This window comes from Colletotrichum acutatum, assembly GCF_030867785.1.
Source record: "Colletotrichum acutatum strain CBS 112980 chromosome Unknown BDZ83scaffold_19, whole genome shotgun sequence".
Lineage (NCBI taxonomy): Eukaryota > Fungi > Ascomycota > Sordariomycetes > Glomerellales > Glomerellaceae > Colletotrichum > Colletotrichum acutatum.
In genome coordinates, this window is record NW_026849013.1 from 80,131 (window position 1) to 103,444 (window position 23,314).

Below are 23,314 nucleotides of genomic sequence, written 5' to 3' on the forward strand. Positions count from 1 at the left end.
AGAGGAGTAGCTGAGCAGCACAACCTTAGCCAACGAGCGCCTGCCAATTGCTCTCTGGGATCAGCATACAAGTCTGATAGAGGAGCCTGAACTCACCGTCTCTCATGAATGTTTTCTCCCCAAAGTTCCCCCTTTTCGCCCTCCTCGCTTCAACCACCAACCATCCAATTGCTACCTCCCGGACACCGATATTACAGCGGCTGGCTGCTGTTGCTGCCCCTTGCTGCCCCTCTCTTTGAAACGCTAAAATCAGAGCTTTCAGGAGCATGACGTCAATGGGCTCTAGCGCACCTCCATCCAACCTAGCGGGGCAGCTCTTCGCCGGCCACATCTCACTGCATTGGGCCGTCGCTGCCACCCCCGGGGCCCCGACATGGCCTGGACCGCCGCCGACTGACAAGGGCACATGGGAATATGCGAATCGATCGTCGATGAGGTGCTGTTTTGGTTCTGGTTGCCGCCGCCGTACAAGCCCAGACAAACCTCCAAGACCCCCGGTCCGACGAGAGAAACGTGGTTTGCTGCCGCTGGTGGTGGTGTTCATGGTGAGCCTCAATGACTTCCTTTGACTTTGGAGCCCTAACGGCTAGCGTTACCGTCCGTCCTTGACTTAATCTGCAGAATCAGAGACAAAAATCCGGGAGAATATTAGTCCAGTCAATGTGCTGGCATGATTCGAACAAATCGAACTCGACCGACAGGACCAGTGTCGATAGTAATTCGAGGCCATCATCGACCTCGATATCAATTGCTGAACAGGATATCTATAACGTGAAAAACCGAGCCAAATCGCCTAGAAACAGTCCCACTACGCTGCGTGAACCTGACATGTTGATATGTACGCATGCATGCGCCATCACGTCTCGCGCGAGCTAATGTCCAGCTTGCCCGCAGACGTTGCGCCTTCGTCCGTCTATGCTCTCGTTGGAGTCGAGCAAAGGAGTCTTCCCGTCGAGACACTTCGCCGATTTGCCAGATTCTATTTGGCGAACCACGGGAACTTCTTCTTGTTGTACTCAGCACCACCGCCCGCCGTGCTTTCCAGCTGTACACTCCGTTGATATATCTCCTATGACGATATATTAGTTATGCCGTGTCGTTGACAGGCGTGTAGACTGCACTTACTTCTTCATCTGTTGGCATCCTGCAATCCAAAATCAGCTCCCTGGCTGCCTCGTGCTTCGAGAGATTCGGATACGCAGTTCCCTGACTCTTCATGAGCGGCAGCAGTACTTCGCCAAGTACCTCAAATTTCTTCCAGTTGACTCTGTCGCCTTCAGGCCCCACAAATGTCTTGCTTCCCTCCTCGGCCGAGACCAGGTCTCTCCGGTGTAGTGGAATGTAGGGTATCCGCGGCAACGGGGAATTCTCCCATGCCAGTCGGTACGCAAAGTGACTCTTTTGTGTGCCCATGAGAATGCCCAATTTCGCAAACGACTTTTGCGCTTCAGGCGGCACCAGTGCCCACGTCTGCGCCAACCGATGGACCGCCGTGCCGTTGATCCCTGCGAGCACTGCCGCCAAACCGTTGTAATTGTTAAGCCGCCGCAGCTTTTGTGCAATGTTCATGAACTTTTCTAGCATCTGAGACCGATGCTTTGCCTTGTCTCGTAGCAAGATGAGATTGGCAACCCACTTCGCCACGTGGTTAAAGTGGTTGATCATCCGATTGACGTTCTTGAGACTCTTGCATTTGGATCGTTGCTCCAATGAGAGACTCACATGCCGCACGAAATCTCTGATGCGGATGGAAGAAAACATGACCCAGTCGATGCGCGTCATCTCATCGGCGATGTCGTCGTCCGTGATGTCCATAAAAATGTGGTAACGGAATTTGTTCATAGGTAGCACATCCGTAGGCTCCATGTTCGCTGCCTCTCTTTCATATTCGTCGTAAGAGTGGAATGAAACGTGCGTGCCCACACTACTAGTCCTGTCCACTTGGGAAAAGTCGGAGCTGCCAGAAGGTCTCTCGTCTGGAGCCCTGTCGTCGTCGATGCTCAGGGTGATCATACCATTAGACATGTCTGATGTAGAGCGTGTCTTTTCCCTCGACAAGAGTTTGCTGCCTTCTTCGTCTGCGACTTCGTCCGACTTTGCCCATCCGGTGTTGTCATCCTCCACCACACTGAATTCGAGATGTCGCCGAATTTGCTGCGCAGCGATGGAGAAGATTGGCTCGGTGGAGAGATGTTTAATAAACTCTTCGAGATTTCGCCTCGTTCCTGATCGCGCGAAATCGCCAGGGTACAGCGATACCCATTTTGCGACGACTTCAATGATTCTGAGCTGTGTCGCGGTCTTGGAAAGATAATGTGCTGCTTTGTCGTCTCTTACGCGGTCAAGTCGCGTGAGTATAGCCGAGAAAAGCTCGCCTGGTGCTGCAAACTTCCGGTAGAGGCACAGGAAAACATCGGAGAAGTTGTTGTCTGCTTTGGTCATCCGGGGAGCAATGAGGCGGTCGACGAGTTCATCAAAGGCCACACCTGCCGACTTGGTGGGCTTCTCCAGGAAGCTCTCATCGCTCCGTTGCAGAATAGGGACCTCCTCCGAGTATCTGAATGATTCTGCGTCCGACTCTTCCATGTCTAGGAACGAATCCGTTGGCCCACGGTCGAGACGTATCCCAGGTGTTCGTAGCTGACTCGAGACAGTTTGTTGAGACTCCTCCTCAATGGTATCGGATGGGCCGAACGAGCCCGAACTTGAAGGCGCGCCACCAAAGTCGGCTATTCGAGGACTTCGTGGAGGATGTGGGCCACGTAAGTGATCGGGGATGGGAGGGGGAACACCTCGAAGAAGCGACAAATCAGAGCTCGCTCGGCTATGTTTACTCTGCTGACTTAGCGGGCGTCCGTTGGAGCTGTCGTGGGCCTCGAGGTTGGCCGCCGAGGCTGCACGACGGCGGGGCATGCCCGATTCTGATTGTGATTCTGGCATTTCATCAGCATTAACATTGGCTAATTGTGCATCTGATGACTGGCTCCAATTACCCTTGCGGTAAGCGATTGAGGCTTTCAAAGTTGTGTTCAAGCACGCTCTGGCGCGTTCAGGACTACTTGTAGACAGATTGAACATCCCAACGCACGACTTGAAATACTCGTGGCTGGCGACTCGCTGCGAATCAACCTGCCGTTCGCTCTCGGGATGATCGCATTTGTTGGCGACGAGGACAGCCGGCAGACCCGACTTTGTCAAAGCAGCTAGCGCGTGTCAGCAAGACGCGCCGCGTCCAGACGAATCAAACGGCGGGAATTAGGCTCACCAATCGTTTGGGGTAATTCCTTCATGCTCTCTTTATTCGTGACGTCGTAAATAATGAGGGCGCCATCGACCCGCGGGACGATGTGGCCGTTGATCTGTTTTGGCCATTGGATGGGCTGCAGCGGGTTCAGCTCAAAGTATTCGAGGTCAAGCTCGATCAGCGTCACGCCGTATGTGACATTGTCGACGACCATACGGACGCTGGATGCATTGGTAATGGGCGGTCGCGATAGGCCCAGCACGCGCTGGACAAAGGACGACTTGCCAACGCCCGAGGCGCCAATGACTGCAATATTGAGGCTCTCCATGATGGCGGAGGTTGGTGGTTGCTATGATCGTCAGCCCCTTTTTTCCACTCCCGTCTCATCAGCTACCCCGCAGTCTGTGTCTAGTGGGGCATTATTACCCAGTACAAGGAATGTCCTATTATCAACGACTCTCTTCTTGGGGGCGGCCAGCGCTCGTTGGGCGTGTCGTCATCGCGGAACTCGAAAGCGTCGAAATCGAATTCTTCCTCCTCGTCGTCTTCGTCCTCCTGGCTGTCGCCCGCGTTTTGCTTTTCGTTTTGGTTTTGGTTTTCTTCTCCTTCGTCTTCGGCGTCGGCGTCGGCGTCGTCAAATGAAGTCGCAGCCCAACGAGGGTCAAGTGCAAGCGCCCCTTCAATGTTGTTATCGTCAAATCGCAGAAAGAAAGGGTCGTCGACTATGGAGATGAAGGAGTCGCGGTAATTGGCAGGTTGTTCAGAGCCACTGGCAGAGGGCCGTATTGGCTCGATCGACGACTCTCGGTGGACGGCGTAGTGAGGCGTATGTCTCTTCGGAGCGGCAGGGGCGGATCGGTGAGCGGCGTCGCGATCGGTTCTTCGGGAGGATGAGGAGAAGGAGGAGACAGCGGCGGCAGCAGTAGAGCGGTTGGCGTGATAGTATTTCGAAGGTATGTGGGAGCCTTCTGAACTCCTGTGAGCCTTTCGAGCTCCGATAGGGTCGGACGCCATGACCACGACCGGGGGAGGGCAGAGGCTATTCGGGGGAGGCAAACAACATACAATGTGCAAAGAGGAAGAGATTGAAAAGATCACGACCGAACAAGAATAGAGCGGACTGGCAGGGCCTTGGGTGAAAACCAAACTTTTGGGACAGTGGATGCACTGACTAAAAGCCGGGATTTCAGAGCCTCAAGGAAGGCATGGCAAACCCACTAGGGACCGTTCTTCTTAGTGTGGTCTGCCTCGTGTGTACCTTGCTTCTCGTCGGGGGCCCTTGGTAATGGTTGCTGGGCCGGTGAGAAACCTTGACCAAAAGATTGGGCAAGCAAGGTATCCGTATGGTCAGGTAGGTACAGTGTATCCGTAAGGTACGTACGAACGGGACTGCGGCTCGTCAGATCAGGTACACAAGCGTATCCGTCAGAGGTACTGGGTGCGTCTGGATAGCGCGAACGCCGTACGGATACTTCGTACGGATAGGATGGGACAGGAACAGGAACAGGATAGAGCTTCGTGGTGCGGCAGACCAGGGGTTCGAAAAAGGGGCCTGGCTTGTTTTTTTTTCTCGCTAGGAGCTCCACCGGTGCGCAGATGTCGGGCTTGTGAGAAGTGACGGGCGTGGATTGAGAGCAGCAGCGTAAGCATCCAGTTCGTCGACGATGCTAGACACACAGCAAATGAGGTCAGTCGCGGATCCAGGCCAAGGGCTCCAGCCCCTTCCAAGCTCCAGCAGGGAAATTCAGGAAGGGGGGTAATTGACGCGGCGCACACGGTGCAGGACCGAGCTTGGTGCGATTGTGATTGAGATTGGGATTGGGATTCTGCCAACTTGGCTGAGCGATGATGGGGGGAGCGTTTGTCCCCTCTAGCGTTGACTAGGGGGTTCAAGATCGAACCAAACCAGAAGGACACCAACGACAATGGCACCTCTGGTTTGTAGCACAGCAAGTGCTGTTCCTGTTGCTTCTGGGAGGGGACCGGGGACCTGGGGGCCCGGGGGTTGGTAGGTTTGCTTCCTTACGTACCTTTGGTCGAAGGAGTTGTGGATGGTAGAATCCTAGGCTGCGCTGGTTTGGGGCCGGACTTGACCAAGTAAGATGAGGGAATGGATAGGGGTGGTGGTGGTGGTGGTGGTGGTGGAGGGGAAAGAAGCGTCAAGGTCCCGTCAGGAGACGGATTGAGAGACTAACGGGAGAGCGGGAAGGGGCCGCGACGATCAGGACCGCTGACCGAGAGACGAGCCGTTGAGGGGTAATACCGTAAGGTACGGAGTATGCGTACGGATACTTGGTAATACGGAGCAAAGAACCTGAGCTTCCGGTGATTACTGCGTAAGGTAAGGTATCCGTAGTCCGTATGTTGGCTGCCGACCCTACCGGACCTCAGAAAACGAAAGGCGCGGGTACGCTTGCTGGTTTATCAGCAAGTTGGAGTAGTCAAAAATAGGTGTACATAAGAGATAAATAAGCGTATCCGTCCCTCTGGTGGGAAATGCAGCTGATGCGAATGGATACTTTATCACCTGCAACGGGGGGGTTCAGGACAGAAACGGCCGCATGGGACAATCTGAACATGGACGTGGACGTGGAATTGAGAGTGGAAGTGGACGGGAGCAACTAGGAAAGCGGAGAAAGGGACAAGGGATGTTCCACTGCGCCCTGTGCAGCTGTGCTCTTTCCATTCTACCTACTGTGTAATTACCAGCAGGTACCCAAGTACTTCCATTTCTGGATAAGAAGGAAGGAACACTGTGAAATCAAGAGGGAAGCTCGGGCCCCCGGCACCACGCAAAGTGGACCCAAGGCCCATTTTGTCCAGGGCCCATCCATCCAATCACAAGACTTGTGAGTGTTGGTAGCACTCAACTTCTTCGACGTCCATGGAACGTTTGAACTTTCCCTCTGCCGAATGATTGGCCACCGTTGCTGGATACATCCTTCCTCTCCATTCACGATATCTCGAGACCCTCAGTGGCTCCAAACTCAAGGTGGAAACTTGAAAGCGCAGGGGGGCAGCTACTGTCTTTCTCGGTGGATGTGGTGCGAGCCTGTATTTGTACCCAACGGATACTCACTCACACGGCCCTTGCTGCTCGAGTGAACCTCATCTTCCGAAGCTAGAAACCTAGTGGACCTACCTAACTTAGGTAAGTACCTTGGACGGCCTCGATGCGCTAAAGGTACCTATGGTGTTATGCATTCGTAGCTGCCGCTGCTTCCTCACGCCAACCTGCCCTACCATCACTGCTTCCTTCCCGTGTACTGAGCAGCCTGAACTACGTACTCCCGTAGCCCACCGAAAACCAAGTCAAATCAACCCTCGTGAACCATGTCGTCCGGGGTTGACTCCGGCTCGCTGCTCCGGGTCCAGCTTCCTGATTGTGACCAACATCACCAACTGGCGGTCTGCTGAACCCCAGATGAACATCCCTATGTACACCAAGACTTACTATTACACTTCTTCCCACTGTCCTCACGAGGTAGGCTGCACTTGTCCGGACAATCTACCTTTTTCAGCAGCAAACTCAGTTAGGCCGAAACCCAATACCAACTCATCGGTGACGTACGGACACCTAGCTCTCGACAAGCTCGCCATGGGTCACTCTTGCAGGGCCAAACTTATGCCCAACAAGCTTCTGTCAAGTACAATGCTACTGGCGCGCGTACAGACACCATTCATGTCTCAAGATGAAGCAGTGCAACTTGTGCCATGATCCTCCGGCGCCCAAATCATCGCAATTTCGCATCAGCACGTGGTCCGCAGGCCAATAAAGCTTCCCAGCGTAGCTCCACGAGGTTTTGCAGGGTTGCTTCTACCATCGAGCCATGCTCCCGAAACGCACCATAGTTGACTCCTTCTCATACTAGCAGTCACATTTCCCCATGTTTGGAGCGAACCCAAAAAAAAAAAAAAAAAACACTTCAGGTCTCGTCTCGAAATAAGCGGCATTCCAGAGTGTTCTGTCTAGGAATATGATCCCGGCAATACCTCTGAGGCTTTCCAGTAGCTCGGGACCCGGAAGATTGCCGGTCAGCTTTGGTCGGCAGTGGTACGTATATCTGGCCTCGACATTCCACCAGGCTGGGTTGCGATACAAGTTGCCCCATCTGCGGATATTCCATCAGGTATCTTGCCCACTTCACGGCGGAGACAAACAAATATGTGTATTTCTGTACGGTTGCGGCACCTTCGTTCAATGCGTCTGACCTTCCTGAGCATCTGACGACGCACCGGACTCAACTCGGACTATTGGGGCCTGGTTCGAATAAACTTCTGTCAAAAATTGAGCACGGTTCATTGAGAAATTGCCTGGTCATCCCTCGTTCCAAGCCCTTTTTTACCTGAGGATCACAATAATCAAGAGATGGTACCGATATTTTCAGCTCCAATGAACCCCCCTTCGCAAAGACCACATTGCGCTACCTGATCCTTTTCCGTTTCACGATGGAAACAACTTGTCGTTCGACTTTCTGACACGAAGGATCAGCGACCGGCGCTGACACGGATCGCAGTGGAAATAACGTCGTCGACTAAGTTGTGGCCGCGTTCTTGGCATCTCTCCGCTGGAAGACCCTTGTCTTGGGCCACGTTCCTGCGCTTTGGCTACGGGTGTAGTTACGAGTGCCTCCACCAAAGTGCCTATCACTAGCAACCATACGAAGTCCTGGACTCATCCAACATCACCTGATGACCATATAGCGGCTTTCACTTTCACGATCTCGACAGCAACTCGACTTCAAGTCAGTGCAACACAATAGCGCTCGCTCTAGCCGGCCTGTTTTCTCTTTCTTTCTTTCTTCCTTGCTTTTTCAGGTCTGCAGCGGGAGAACCGCATGGTCGATGAGCGGGCCGATTGTGGCATTGGCCTTCTCAATAGACTGAAAAATGCCAGCCACGGCTTGACGACGGCGTCGTCTGGCGAACAGTACCCGCCTTACTTAGTCATACGGGCTGCTGCTATTCCAAAACCATCATGAGCTGGAATGCCATTCTTCCTGAACATTCTTTGTGAGGACCGGCAATATTCGAAGAGGTTGAGTTACATATCGAGCTGAGGGACTCGACTTTTCACTCTTGGTGGGTAGGCTACGTCTAGGTCGCAAACCACACATCAGGCCCGGCTCGGCTCCGAGAGAGAACACTGGGGGATTGGGCGTGTAAACAAAGTCAAAATGACCAGCTCCGGATCACCAATCTTTATTCGCACACTTGCAGCTGTGGCGTCGCAGAATGACTTGTGTGCCTCCAATAAGTACGGATACAGGGAAAAAAGAGGCTGCTTGTGGGGTTCGTACGCGGCAGTTCAGGGTGCCGCCAGCAGCACACTCGATGGATGCGTGGCTGCATCGCCAAGCTGCATGATATGGCTTCGTAAAGCCCAGCGTAGGGTTACATGGAAGACGATACGAGGGCAAGACCTGCAGACGTGCAGCAAGCTGCACAAGTGGACAACACCAATCCTACGGCACCTTTCTCTCGCGATACCTCACCGAGTCTTATATGGCGTGTTTTGCATAGAGACCTTGCTGTGCTGGGGGCCGCGCCTCTTCGCGATATACGGATTGCGGTGAGAACGGTGAAGTCAACGGACTGAGTGAGAAAGCAACAAAGCTTGGCGTGCTGTTGAGTTTGTTCGGATGACAAGCAGAATTTCTCATCAAGGCAGGCAGTGCCACCACCAACCGAGACAATTGCTGTTGGTCAGACTCAAAGTCAAGAGTCTAGAGTCTAGGGGTGAGATTCTGCGGTTCTATTCACTGGTTGCGCCCATTGAGGAGATCGCGCCATGGCCGAATCCAGCGTGTATTGCAGGAACGTTGGAAGATAAGACGACGCTTGGGGGACCATTTGCTGATCATACCCAATAGGAATGACTCTGTCGTTAGTTGGGTTTGACGACCTCCCTGGAGGATCGAGTCTTCCGGTTTCGTCTACAGCTGCAGCGTTTGTTCACTAACCGTCTGTATATCATTCACTGCCGAGAGCCGCTGATCTTACTTTTTCTTTGTCTCTGATGATTTCTTTTCTTTTACTTTTTCTCCGTCGATTTACTTGCTTGCTGGCCATGATTTGATGGTGGTTCCAAGACATAGGCGAATCCAAAAGCCAACCTCACCATGCTCGATGGCTGGGATATTCTGAGGCTTCAGATGGCGCGGTTGAACTTCTTGTGTGTCGATCTATCTGTACCCAGTGTGACAGCCCTCGTCTGGGGTTGGAAAGCTGGGGGAGACTGGGGGACGCGAGACTGGGGAGAGACGGTGACCCGAAGGAACGTGGCATCACCTCCACACCCTCCCGTAGTCGACACCCAACAACCTCAACCCACGGCTCAGAAGACAGAAACCACGCCGTCCTACTCGGTTGTGCGGCGCACATGGAGTTACCGTGCTTATCGAGCTTGCCAGGGAACTAGTTACACCCCCCTTTATCCCCTTCCTCTGCCGCAGCAGACTTGCCCCTAGCCTCCAGTCTTGACACTCGCAAGAAGCGCACCACAGGCTGCCCTACGGTGACTAATGCCCGCTTATACTCTTCGGTACACATCAGAAGCATGTCCAGATCACAATGTACAAGGCAAATTGGCCATTGTCCTACCCTCCGACCCTGCTCCCATACAGAGGTCGGATGACGAAGGGCTGTCGAGGTTTCAGAACAGACAGCGCCACCAATGTCCGAAGAAGTGGTCGAGGTCCTTGAGGAGTGAGGAAAAGGGAGGAGGAAGCCGGCTCCGTGTGGTGTCGGTGAAGCGTGCGAACGCCCGGAGACAGTCCCAAAGCGGCATCCGATCACTGGTCCAGTGTAACTCGGATGACCAACAAGGCGTCTAACATGTCGAGCCATACCGCGTTTGTCCGGTCGGTTCATCCAAAGGGTAGGCTCAAGCACCACGGCCATACTACCTTATTTTTATTTTTTATCTCTTACCCCTTCAATCCCCTGTCACCTTATTTTTTGTGGTATATTTTCTTTGCAGGTCACGATCTTGGTCGAATAAGGAATGGTTCGGGTTCGTCAGTGGTGGTGGTGGTCTCCCGGCACCCCAGTTCATGCGCCCTTACTCGCCCACAGGCTAGGGCCGATATTTTAATGAAATCACATCGAACTAGTACGGAGAAGTCGGCTATTCGTACAGCAGAAGGTCGTCACGCTGAACTTATTCATACGACATACGCAGGGTTGATTGGTGCCGCCGAGAGAAGGAAAGAGACAGGGAAGGATGAGTAATAAAGGCAAGAAAGAAAAGGTCCGGAGACTTGCGGTGGCATGCAGGTTTGATAGCTTGTCCCATGCGCCGCGTGCCGACAAGCGCAAGGAAAGGCGGGCAACCCTCAGAGAACGAACTATTCAGGGCTCCCGAGTCCCCATCCTCGCCGCTTAGGGTAAGGTACAAGTCTCCGTCAGGTAAGGTTACTGAGGAAAGTAAGGTGAGGTGGGCTGGCTAAAGGTCCAATTCCCCGTCATACAGCTTAGTGAGGCAAGGCGAGGGATCTTTTGAAGTCTAGTACCTGAAGCCAAATAAGCGGCACGATGCGTGATGCGTGACGGAGGCGGTTGTATTTCCCAACCCCCACCTGCTTTAACTGCAATCCCGAAAAGCTCCAGAATGGAAAGTGCAAAGTAAAGCTTTCCAGGCATGAAGCCGTTCGAAAATGCTTTCCATGCTGACGGTATGGGCTAAGAATTATGGTATCCCCTGAGATTCCGAGTACTTGGCTGCCTTTGGTCTAAATGGGTGCAAATGGTCTCCAATCCAACCCTCATGCATTCATTCCCATCCACACCGGACCATGACCATAACCAGAACCAGTCAGTCCTTCAAGCCATTAAATACCATCAGAGGTGTCTAAAAATGCAACCTATGGAACGCTTGTGTCTTTCAAGACATCCGTGAACCCCCCCTTGTGGTTTTTAATTCTTCACCTTCCCACACCCCCTTCGCGAGCCCGTCTCTCACTTCTCACTACCTACTACTTCTCCCTCTCAGTCACTTTTTTTTTCTTACTCTTCAGCCCTCTCTTGTCTCTCAATCCTGTCTCTCATCTCTTTCCTCGGTCTTTCGCTAGATCGCCCTCACGTTTCTCTCACACACACATACGCACACCAACACCACGCAAATTCAAGTTGTGTTGTCTCTCCAATCCTTCCTGCGCCAGCCACCATCCACAAAAAACCCACACCCTCCATCGTCCGAGTTCAGCCAGACCGGGCTCCCGTCCCATTCTCTGTCTCGCCATCACCACGCGCGCATACGGAGAGGCATAAGAAGCAAGAGAGTCACAGGTAATCGCACGCTTGGTGGCAGGTCTGAAGTTTGTCCCCGTGAGGTACATATTGTCTGGGACCCTGCGAGACTAGCGACGCACACTACCACCAACACGTCTTCTCTTCCATCTTTCCGCCTTTTCTTGCTGTCTCTTGTCTCTTCTGTCACTGTTACTTGTCTCTGTTTAATCGACCTTTGCGTACCTCAACATCACACACATACGCACACACACAAACCTCGCCCAACCTCATTCACCACCTCCAACCGCCGCACACCGGCACGCACACACGCACGCACCAACAGCCCCAAAACGCAGGTCCAGCGCCTTGGACGTTCCCAACAGCCGACAGGACGACAGGACCCTTGGAACCGCGAAAGGAAGAGCTCTCCGACCCACTTCACCTGCCTTGGTCCAGACTTACGGTGGTGCATTTCGCTCGCTTGAACCTTGGATTGAGTCCGCGTGCTACTTGCTTGCTTGCTTGTCCAGTTCCTATGTCCCGGTCGTATGACATATACATAACCCCAGGACACCCCGAGACCGCTCTTCCATTAATTCAAGGGCCACTCAACTTTCCAACTGTAGGACCTTCTTCATCTTTTCCCTCTCACTCGCAGTGGTGTACTCAACCGGCGTTCACGTCAAAGGAAAGCCTTCGTTTTTGGCAGCGGATGTTACCTACATGACTACCCCTGCCAGGAAACAAACAACCTTAACTACCCGACCCGACTTGCTCTGACGATCAACCCACCCCCGCGTTCTCTCAGTTCACTCAGTTACTGGGGCATCTCTATTCATACATAAAAAGCGCCATCCGTCCGCAAACGGTCTTTACGACTACGTCTTGTTTTCGAACAAATTCGGCACACGTCGCACACTTCGCATTTCAGAATCAGTCCGAATTTTCAAACATTTCAAGTCTCTAATTGAAATTTTAATCCCAAGTATCGGTGGAGTAGCTTCCATTCAGCGATCGACATGTTATACAACATGAGCTACCCTCGTGATCAGCCGAAGGCGGCGGCAGCTCAGCCTGTCAAGCCAATCGCCCCTCCTCGGCCGAGACAGAGGTGCTCGCAGCCGATGCCTTTCGACCCCGAAGAGTTGTCTCAAAAACTCGTCAAGGTACTTGCCGATCAGAAGCTTCACGCCGAGAAGAGAAGGAGAGCCAGAGCAGAGACCACCGCGCCATTTAAACCGGCAGCACCAGCACCAGCTCTCAACGGGCTACAGGATGGTCACCCACAGCATGCAAGCTTGGCCAGGGAGTATCTCGATCAAGGGTCGCTCAAGCCTGGCCAGTCCACCACCACCAGACCTGCGCCGCCAGCCGTAAAGCCAACCAAGCAGAGAGTGGACTCTGGCAGCTCCGCAAGGTCAAAGTCGAAGACGTCTGACGCAGATAACCGCAGCTCTAAGTCTGGCGGAAAGGACTCGGCTTCAAAACGCAAAGGCTCTGACGGTGACAAGCATCCCTTCATCCCACAGTTCGCCGCGGCGCAGTTCTCACGCACAACAACGACCGAGACGTCAGACAGCAAAGGTCTCGTTCGCAAGCTGTCAAGGACGGCCCTGAGAATTGCTCAAGGCCACCGCGAGAGGCACCAGGACCGCGCCCCCATCACCCACGAACAGATTCCGGAAATGGCCGAGTTGGGCAGCCCCCGCGCGCACCGTGACCGTAATCACCACAGACACACAATTGAAGGACCGCTGGGCGTTGGGCGGGCCGGTGAGATGGACCATTCCAGGTCCGCCAGGCGAGCGACGACCGGCGACATTCTCCTCCCCTTTGAGTCTGGTGCTTCTTCACCGTATCATCTTGACGATCCCGAAGCGGCGGATCATAACCCCTATGAGCACCGCGTGGACTGGACGCAAAGCGATGAGGCGCAGCCGCAGCCAAAGACGAAGCCGTCACTGCGCAAGGCGGATTCTATATGGGCCCTGAAGCATAAGCTCGGAGCCCTCACCAGACACGGGCGGGAAGAGAATCACTCCCGGGACAACAGCCCGCCGTCCGACACCGCCTTGAGGTCGCCCAAGAGCGGATTCTTTGCGCGATTCAAAGTCAACCACTGAGCTCTGAAAGAAAACTTTTGTCAAGGGAGTAAATAGGACCCTTACCTGATGATCGATACCATCTATGCATACACGGCGCTTTTACAGCACACTTGCACTTGAACGTGTGTCTGCGTTACGCACGCCTTATCCAACACAGGGCCGCCGCATGAAACACGCAGGCGCCCTTCCTAATCATGTCATAACCAAAACCAAAACCAAACGCCCTCTCACCCGCGGTCCTCCGTCATGAGGCGCCTAATCAGCTCGGCATCCTTCTCGGCCGCCTGTTTCCTAATCACCTCTTCTGCCTCTGCCGCCGCGCTCGCCTGCGACATGAGGTGATTGATGAGCTCGACATACTCCCTCACGCCCTCGCCGTCCTCGCCGTCGGCGGCCCTTGCCCTCCGCAGCGCCTCCTTCCCCTTGCGGATCCCGACGTCGTGCGTCCACTGTTCCTTTTTCGGGTTCGCGGCCGCCAGCGCCCGCGCCTTCATCATGTCGTTGAGGCTGCTCCCCGTGGACTGCAGTTCCGGCGGCGGCTCCGTGGCGGCAAAGATCTCGAGGAGTCGCGCCTGCAGAGTCGGGTACCGTCGGAAGAGGTACTGGAGCTGATCTGAGTCGTCGAGGACGCTGAAGGGGTTCCTCGGGTCGCTTGCGGCGGCAGCGGCGCTGCTCGGCGCAGGGGGTTCGATGGCGGCTGAGGGGGGTTTCGGCGCCGGTTCGGGATCGGGCGGGTGGTTCTCGCGGTGCGTTTTGTTGCACGGGACGGAGCAGCTGGAAGGAGAAGGAAGCGCACAAGTCAGTAAAGATAATGTATATAATGAGAAACAAAAACACGCATAATGAAGAATGAGCAACTTTTGAAGACATGAATACACAAAGACAAAGCACAAAATGTTACGTACAATGGTAATGCGCAGCGCGTGCACTTGTATTTTCCCTCTTTTTCGTGACACACGCCACACGTCTTGGTCTTTGGCGCAGACGGAGGAGGCTGTATCGTCGTCTCTGGTGTCTCGTCTGCCGCGGGCTGTGTCTGTGTCGTTTGCGCCGCGGGAGCTTCTGCTGCTGCTGAACCCTCACCGACGCCCTGCTCGCCCTCACACTCGCCTTCACCCGCTGTCAGTGACGCATTCGCCATCGCCGCTGTCGTAGCTCGCGTCTTTGCTTCGCTATCGTCGTCGTCGTCTTGCGAGGGGCTCGTTGCACGGGACCGTTTCGTGGCTGGGGGGTGGGATTCGGGTTCGGTTGCTAGGTCGTCTTGTGCGGCGCGTTTGGGGGATGTTGGGAGGGCTGCATAGGGGGATGTGTCGTCTGGGATTGACATCTTGGAAGAAGAAGGAGGATGGGAAGGGAAGCTGGCGGTTTGGTTGTTCTTGTTGCGGTTATAGCAGGGCGTCGGGGGGAGGAGATGGAAGAGGTTGTCGGTTCGGTCACGGGTCGCTGGTGAAAAACGAGGGTCCGTGGAAGAGTGTCCGTTTGCTAGGAAGTTGCTCTCCTTTGTCGAGTATGGTACGTCAAACGTTGGATGTCGATGTTGCCGTGACGCCGGCCGAAAGGGGGAAAAAAAAGTAAATACGGATAAAGTGCTGACTAGAGACAAGGGTGAGGTCAAGCCTTTGCGGTTCAGGGTACGGATAGGTAAGGTAGGTTGGTCAAGGATCGAGATAACGTCGTTGGTCGTTTTTTTAGTAACGATAACCCCGCGTTCTTTTTTTCCTTTCTGTTTTCTTTCCTATTTTTCTGCCAGTTGGGTTGGGAGAGACTTCTCTGCTTTGGGCTCTTTTTCGAAACCTTTTTTCTGCCGTCTGTCTGTTTGACGATATTCCAGTGGGGCGTTTCCTCCATAATACTTGAGGTATGTAGGCTTTGGGAAAGCGGGCGGTGAAGGAGCCCCTTGACCGCCAAAACACCTTACCTTAGCTGTTCCCGAGCTCCCCACAAAAGAAAATCACTTTCAAATCGGGAATTCCACGGACCAACCCGAGGGGTTCCATGAGTGGCAGTTTTCTGCGTCATTCTTACCCAGCTGTCCGAACGCCCCCCCCCCCCCCCGGGCACTGACTGTGTGGTCCATCTTAAGGTGCCATCCACTGACCCCCCGTGCCCCCCGAAAGGACCCAAAACTGACCAATTCACGCAGAGAGCCTCGATGATTGGTAATGCAACGCCTCGGAATTGAGAGGCAACGGCAAAAAAAAGTGGAAAGCTCGTCCAGTTTTGTCAACCTTTTTCCTCGCGCTGTAATTTGCCCTGCTCTCAAAATTCGAAAGGTTCCGTCACCGGATGTAATGCCGAGGGTGTGAGGTTTGGTAAATTTGTACGTTCTGAATAATCAACATTTCGACATTACTTGTTCCCTCAACATTTACGACTTTTCTCCTCACTCTTGGACGATCAACCACTTCCGCCCCTCGACATTGTATATTCACTCAACAACGACCACAGCGAAGAATAATCGGATCGGAGACCACCCGACGGCCATCAAACACATTTCTCTTTCGCCACAATGTCATCGTACAGAGCAACGAGGACGGCCCTCCGCGCCGTCGCGCGCACAGCGAAGCCCGCCACCTGCAGACCCTCACAATCGCGATCCTTCGCCAGCGTACACACCGGCCTCCTCCAAAACAACCAAACATCACAACGCCGCCCGACAACAACAAGTCGACACCAACAATCATCGCTGCAGCGCCAATCCCCCTTCGCCGCCCGCACCGGCGCCGTCCGCACAATCTTCATCCAAACCGAAAACACACCCAACCCAGACGCCGTCAAATTCCTCCCGAACCACCGCATCCTCCCCGACACCCTCTCCACCCCCTTCATCGAGTACCTCAACCCGCGCTCCACCATCGCGCCGCCCTACCCGTCCCCGCTCGCCGCCCAGCTCATGAACATTGACGGCGTCACCTCGGTCTTCTACGGCGCCGACTTCATCACCGTCAACAAGTCCCCCGACGCGAACTGGGCGCACATCCGCCCCGAGATCTTTGCTCTCATCACCGAGGCCATCACTTCGGGCCAGACCATCGTCACCGTCTCGGCGGACAAGGAGGGCGGTGCTGGCGGTGCGGCGGCCGACGGCGCCCCCGAGGAGCCCGATAGTTTGGCGTACGATGAGAACGATAGCGAGGTCGTCGGCATGATCAAGGAGCTGCTCGAGACGAGGATACGGCCCGCTATCCAGGAGGATGGCGGCGACATCGAGTTCCGCGGGTTCACCGACGAGGGCACCGTGCTGCTGAAGCTCCGCGGCGCGTGCCGGACATGCGATTCTAGCACCGTGACGTTGAAGAATGGTATTGAGAGCATGTTGATGCATTATGTAAGTTGACACTCTACACCTTTGGTTCTTTGGTCTGGAACTTCATTGGGCATCGCCGCCGAAAACAACCGTTGAACATACGTGCTAACGTTGGCGTACCTAGATCGAGGAGGTCAAGTCCGTCGAGCAGATCCTCGACCAAGAGGAGGAGATTGCCATCCAAGAGTTTGCAAAGTTTGAGGAGAAGCTCAAGTCCCAAAAGGGACCCGAGGCGACCGCGGCATAAGAAGCCGCATGCTGGAATGCGATACGAGGAGAACTGTTTAGAAGTTTTTCCCAAACCAGTTTCTAGAACGGCGAACCAACAAGATATTGGGGAGGCGCACGATACCTGTAGAATTGCTGTACAATTAAAGAGCAACGTTTAATCCGGCTTCAACCCGGTGACGTAGACAATACCCACTACCAAAACCGTACACTACCGTTCCTTTATCACAGCCTCGTCCACATCTACGTAGAGGTACGCCAGCCTCGCATAGGCAAGGAGAGCACTGACAATGATTTGATACGAGACCTACCTCGCAAACCGCGGTCGCATAGCCTCGTGTTCGGTCGGATATAATGCCTCACTGACGCGGACTGGGCTGCATCGCCTTGAAAGTAAAAAAAGGTCACGTTCCGAGCCGAGGCCGGTCCAGGTCCAGATGGATGACGATCTGGGCAAGCCTATGAGGGCCTTTTGCGCACAACCCTACCACCGGCGGCGTCAAGTCAAATTGCAGAATTCAGACCAATGCCGTCGACAATGCGGGTAAAGATCATCCATGGCCTGCTAGACAAGCCGCGTTCGAGACCAATATCGGTCGTAACGAAATGCGCAGGCCCAGCAGGGTTGGCGGAGGGTTTTCTCTATTGCCCTCGCCTTGATTGGACTCTGGCCCAGCCAAGGGTTGCTGGAGCGGATCAGGGCGGGGAGCGGGGGGTAGTTGTTCCCGTGCAGGAACCCCTCATCGAATCATCGAAACCCCTCAACTCTCTGGCGTCTTGACGTCCCCACGGTCCAGCAATCCAGAGAGTGGTTTTAACGTTCAAGCCCTTCCAAGTTCCGTACCGTATCAGAACGGCCATGTCCGGCTTGTTTCCCACCCCTCTTTCTCTCCTCAAACAGGCCTCAGCAGGAGGTCGTCGGCCCACCGACTTCCTGGCTCGTCTTTTCTGCTCGGTCAAGTTTAGGTTCCTTGACTTCCGCTGATCTCGTGCCGCATCTCCTCATCATCATGCCAGTCTGCCGGGTGCATGCCTGTTCCTTCTCTGTCTCCGTACCGAGTGCCACCAGCGCCCCATAGAAGGCGATTGGCAAACCCCTGTTGAGGTTGCTCCAATATCGCAGTACAGAATGAGTTGCGAACAACAAGCTATGGTATTGATGCCGACTTGCACTGCAGTCTGAGGTAGACCAGATGCAAGAGCGGAACAGTTGCGGTCGCCGCGCTAGGTGGGCCAGTAGAGGGTCGATCTTGGAGACCCTGAGTATCCGTCTTTAGTTGCAGTAGCGCCACTTGGTGGGCAGCAACTTGGAAGAAACCCAATACTCCAAGGTCAAACTTCCAGATGGTTCCCTTCAAGATCCGCGCAGGTGCTCCCAGGTTGTGAATGCTTGACGTCCGCTCAGACGTTTTTCTGGTCGCTTTTTGACTTCTGGCTTTTTGGGGAGCCGTTGCAGCAGCCGCCCACGGTTGAGTTTAATGACAAGATGAGAATCCGGGGTAAAGCCCCCTGGCTGATTTTGACTTTCGCCCTCCATCGGCTTGGGGGTGTCGTCGATCTCCAGTGACGGTGCGGTACGCTACGTTTCGTTGCCGTCTTTGATAGTCGCATTTGTAGACCATTAGATCTCCCTGTCGACTACAGAAAATAGCAAGGTATTTCTCGTCATCTTCGTATGCGTGATATAGGTTGGGTTGCTAGGTCTCAAGCACGGCGCACCTTCCAAAACTGAAGCGTGACGCTCACACTCACTCTCACCATGGTGTGGTTGATAGACAAGCTGCAAATTAGGAGTAGAAAGGCATCCAAACGGCCAGAGCAAATCCTTCAACGGAATGCGTTCATGATCTCCTCATATCTTGTCGATGGAATTCAAATGCGCGATTCTGCGCATCTAGTAGTGCGTCGACGTAGAGGCGGAGACTCATTCGGGGTCGCATATATCTCAAATACGCACCAGATATTATCTCCGCCCACCGGTTGCCGGCAGTGCGTTCCTCCATCGTCGTCAATACTGCTTACCTGGATTTACATCTGATTCGATATCGAAAGCTCCGAACCGTGCCATATGCCTAGAGTCTGGATGATGCCACTGTGAGGTCGGTGAGACAATCCAATCGAAGAAGCCTTTGAAGATGAAGGAGGTTAGCTTGGTGATGGGCGCGCGTGACATGCTGCAGCAGCCCGTTTACTCCACAGATCCTTACCCCTCTCGGTCTCGGAGAAGTGCCCTGAACCCAGACCTCCATCGCCAAACCTTCTGCCTGCATCTGCACATGCACCTCTGCCTCTGGTGGTTGCTCCCTTTGGCATCAGAGATGGTAGGTAGTGATAGGTAGTCTGCTCTAGGTCATTGACCGGTGATACCCAGTGCAAAAGCTGGTCCGTCATTTCGTAGTTCGTAATCCTCTCTCTCCCTCTCCCTCTTTGCCGATAGTAGTGGCCGTGGCTCCAGATTTCTTGCATCATGGCACTTGGGACCATGCCTCCTCTTCCGCTGATACTTGTGGAACAGGGTCTCGGCAACTTTGAGGCGTCTCATACTGACATTAACTGGTATAGACTGGAAGACATTTCCCTGTGCCTTGTCACCTTGTTTGAAGCGTAACGTGAGCCCACGGACATTTGTAGAACATGGATCTAGTGCGGGGTGGTGAGGGATGAGGACCGATGGCAAGCTGCAGAATTCCAGCCACCCTTGCAACTTTCAACGGCAAACCTCCAAACTTTCCAGGGAAACCGCCATGCGAACATCGACCCCGTGGCTCCCGCTGCTGTACATAGTGTTCCCGGACATGATGGCGGCGTGTGCTCTTTTTTTGCGTTCAAGAACAGGACGTGTTTGGATCATGACTGTGTCTCACGTACGTCCGCGGCCTCGGCCAAGCAGTAGAAGGGTGAGACCCTGCAACGGCGAGACCACCAGATGTCCTTGGGCACTTGGGACGATGGATGCAATCAACCGGTTGGCTGGCTCGACTTGCTGGTGGTTCAAATATGCTCCTCCTGATTGCAGCGCTATGCCACCGCTGACCGAAGTTGGACTTGGCCTTTTGTTGATCAAGGGGCGAAAAACCGCTAGAGGTTGGAGGATCGGCGATGGGCGAATGGGCTCAGCCTGTTACAGCCGCATAGAGGTCAGATGGCCACTTCATGCCCGGAGGCTGAGGGAAAGCATGCAAGAAGAAAGCTGCAGTATTAACGGCATCGTCGGGGCCATTCTGACCACAGGTAGTATCCATGTCGATGATCCGGAAAAGTTCGTTCCTCGCTCACGCTGGTTTTCCTCGGTGTTTCGATAGCGTAGTCTCGCTGAACGATAGTCGCATCTCTAGAAGTTGTTCTTAGCTCCCAAATCCCCGACCACGGAAGAATGGTGGGCCGAAGGGAACGTCGGATTTGCAAACATTGTAGCGTCGGAATCTGTAAGAACAATAACTCCAATTTGATGTATGAAGTACACCGCGCTGGCGAATATCTGAGGTGTATGCGTATACCGCCGTCGACTGTGGTACATGGGCGCACTATGCAGACGTATCACACAACGCCTTCTCTGCAGGCATTGCATGTCATGAGCGGGGTGGTGGTGATTGAGGTGATTTGTCGTTGTAGGGCTCGGAAGAATCTTATGCGTGAGTGCCATCATTTTCTGCAGACGCGGATGAAGGATTGACAATGGGAGACAGCAGTGCAACCCGCTTTATTCGGTAAGCTTCTTCATCGTCGAGGCTCAATATGGATACGGCGTCGTTGTATGCCAGTGCCGTCATTCTCGCGACTTGTCGCCCGAGTCTACTGTATATCGAACTCTCGGCCGGAGCACAACTAAGTAGTGAGGATTTGATGAGTATGTAATCATGCAGACCGAGGTAGCATCGATGTACGAACAGAGGTCCAGTCATGAACTAGCGAGAAAGGTAGCAATGCAAGAGGCAGCGCACTGAAGTAGAAACAAGACGTCCCCGTCGAGGTGCCACTGTAAGGTAGATTCGGATGTACGGGGAGGAGCCAAGACGTCGTGAGAGACTCCCATGTACTTCGTAAATATTGTGCATGCTATTAGTAGGTAGGTAGATGCGAACACCTATCACCGGGCGGGCAACTTTGATGGCTTGTTTCCAATTTCGATTCCATCTGTCTGTCATAATGGAAACAGAGTCCGTTCCGGTAGGTTCTGTTTCCCCGCTTCCTTCCCTCTTGGCCCCGAAACCCACGATATGTCGAGGCAGCTCCTGCTCTAGTTGCTGTTGGGTGAACAAAGAAGCAACGACCTGGAGGACATGGTCTGAGATGGTTGGTCACTTGCAGACGGGCGGCCCCACTAGCCACAACCCCTGAGCCCTGACAGGCCCGGCCTGGCCTTGCTAGTTCGCCCATCCTTGTGCTTTCTAGACTCTGATTGGCAGTGACGTTGGGCAAAAGGTGGAGATTTACCTGGAGAACAGTGTGGGGAATCGGGAAGATGCCAGGCAGTACGTACCTGTGAGTGACCAAGGACGGTTAGCTCGGATCCACCGCTCGAGACGGGCACTTTGGCCACACTGTGCCGCCAGAGAGACAGGCATGGCAGGCACCTCCATCCAGCCTCTGTGTCTCCTGCCTTGCCTGCTCGACGACATGGCGTTTTGGGGATTTTCGGATTGAGATATCTTCTTCCCAGCATTTTTTACCTAGGTATTACTTACGGATACGGGTAGAGGAAAACTTCAACCTGGCACACCATTCACTCGTATGAGGTACCTCATAGTGGCAGGCATATTTTGCAACGGTTACAATACTTCTTTCTTTGAGCTACCATTGCAATGCTAGAGCTGCCATCCCTTTTACATCTTTTCCACTTTCGGCCTGCTACCTACTCGCGGAACCCCGTTCTCTTGCACCAAGTACCTGCATACCCGTTCTTTGTACGAAAATACCAATGGAAAAGTACAACACCACACCCATGCCTTGGCAACTCGGATTTCTCTAGTAACGATTCTTGGATAACTTCCTCCCATCTTTCCAGTTTTTTCTGCCCTCGTCGTCTGGGCTATTCTGGCTCCCGCGTCCCGCCACCCTTCCATTTATCCACCTAGGCAGGTACCTTGGCCTGCAAAGGGTGTCGACCTGAGGCTGTTCTTCTAGGCCCTACCTACCTTACCACACCGTCGTCTCGCTTTCCGCTACACACCCTCTTGCATTGCACCTGAGCCACTCAAAGCTCTTTGACGGGAAGGGGGGAGCCTTCTAGCTGCCACAGAAAAAAAAGAAAAGGGCAAAGAGTGTGTCTCCTTGTTCTAGCTGCCGTTCCAAGATTCTAACACATCTCGCAGATGATTGGGTACCTTCTTTCCCCTTTACCTGCTTCAACAAGCACCTCAGCTTAGTGTGTTCCGGTACATCACTGCTTTCTTGGGGCAACCTCAATGCAAAGAAGTCTTGCCAAACTAACAGGACCTTGTTCTTGTTCCATCTACGATACCTTATTCCGCAGACTTGAGCAAGTGCTATTCACAGTCAACGCGATGGTTTTCTTCTTATTTGTTACTTCTCTTTTTATCCAGTGCCAGTCTGGATGCTCTTCATTCTTGGTCCCAGCTTTTGCTACATGCCCAACACAGCGACCAAGTGGTCGATTCTGTGGCTCGCATAATGCGTGCACTTTCCCTCACTTCGCCATGAAGAATGCCATCAACAGTTGATGGGTTCTGTGCATTCGGATGTTCAAGGCAGCCGTTACATAACAGTGTCTTCTTCAATATTGCATATTGTGCTTCATCAATGGAAGTCAGAGACTTGCAAGGCAACTTGGATGCAGGCCTCCAGTTACTACCTTACTGCTCCGCTGGAGGTCCAAGGTATCATTGCATTACCATCCGGGCATTCCTTTGGATGCTCTCCGCCTTACAAGAAGTCTGAGAGGGGCACGGAGTAGAAGTGAGGGTAAACAAGTCCGGATACAGAGACAGAAACCCTACTCCGTACTCCGTACCCTCAACTTCTCAAGGCAGTTGGCAGGGTATGATTTTCCCCTCACCCCATCCGAAGCCCCCTTTTTCTTTTTCTTGGGGTGTCTTGATTTTCTCACCATCTCAGCATCACCGTTGTGCTTTCATCGTCCCGAAGCGTTCCCACTCTCCCGTACGATGATCAACTGGGACCTGCCCACTTGTCCCCTCCACCGATATTAGTCGACTCGATCCACAGCCAGCCCGCACT

At 53.7% G+C, this 23,314-nt stretch overlaps 4 protein-coding genes across 4 annotated transcripts; 2 read left to right on the forward strand and 2 right to left on the reverse strand.

The window, feature by feature from the left end:
* Positions 1-979: 979 nt before the first annotated feature.
* BDZ83DRAFT_717243 (RasGEF domain-containing protein) lies at positions 980-4,258 on the reverse strand (the record flags this gene model as incomplete). The annotated part of the gene is made up of 5 exons (XM_060511926.1): positions 980-1,069; positions 1,126-2,933; positions 2,994-3,203; positions 3,266-3,593; positions 3,671-4,258. 5 exons carry the CDS (start codon positions 4,256-4,258, stop codon positions 980-982), a joined length of 3,024 nt encoding a protein of 1,007 aa, XP_060368152.1.
* An 8,789-nt stretch (positions 4,259-13,047) lies between these two features.
* Positions 13,048-13,599, forward strand: BDZ83DRAFT_560085 (uncharacterized protein; the record flags this gene model as incomplete). Its single annotated transcript, XM_060503553.1, has 1 exon — positions 13,048-13,599. A coding segment is annotated over one exon (552 nt), but the record flags the coding sequence as incomplete, so codon positions are not given.
* Positions 13,600-13,808: 209 nt separating this feature from the next.
* Positions 13,809-14,908, reverse strand: BDZ83DRAFT_717245 (uncharacterized protein; the record flags this gene model as incomplete). The annotated part of the gene is made up of 2 exons (XM_060511927.1): positions 13,809-14,355; positions 14,487-14,908. The coding sequence occupies 2 exons, from the start codon at positions 14,906-14,908 to the stop codon at positions 13,809-13,811; spliced, it is 969 nt and encodes a 322-aa protein (XP_060368154.1).
* A 735-nt stretch (positions 14,909-15,643) lies between these two features.
* On the forward strand, positions 15,644-17,280 carry BDZ83DRAFT_149380 (scaffold protein Nfu/NifU N terminal-domain-containing protein). The gene is made up of 2 exons (XM_060501316.1): positions 15,644-15,664; positions 15,725-17,280. The coding sequence occupies exon 2, from the start codon at positions 16,091-16,093 to the stop codon at positions 16,916-16,918; it is 828 nt and encodes a 275-aa protein (XP_060368155.1). The 5' UTR covers positions 15,644-15,664; positions 15,725-16,090; the 3' UTR covers positions 16,919-17,280.
* The last annotated feature ends 6,034 nt before the right edge of the window (positions 17,281-23,314 follow it).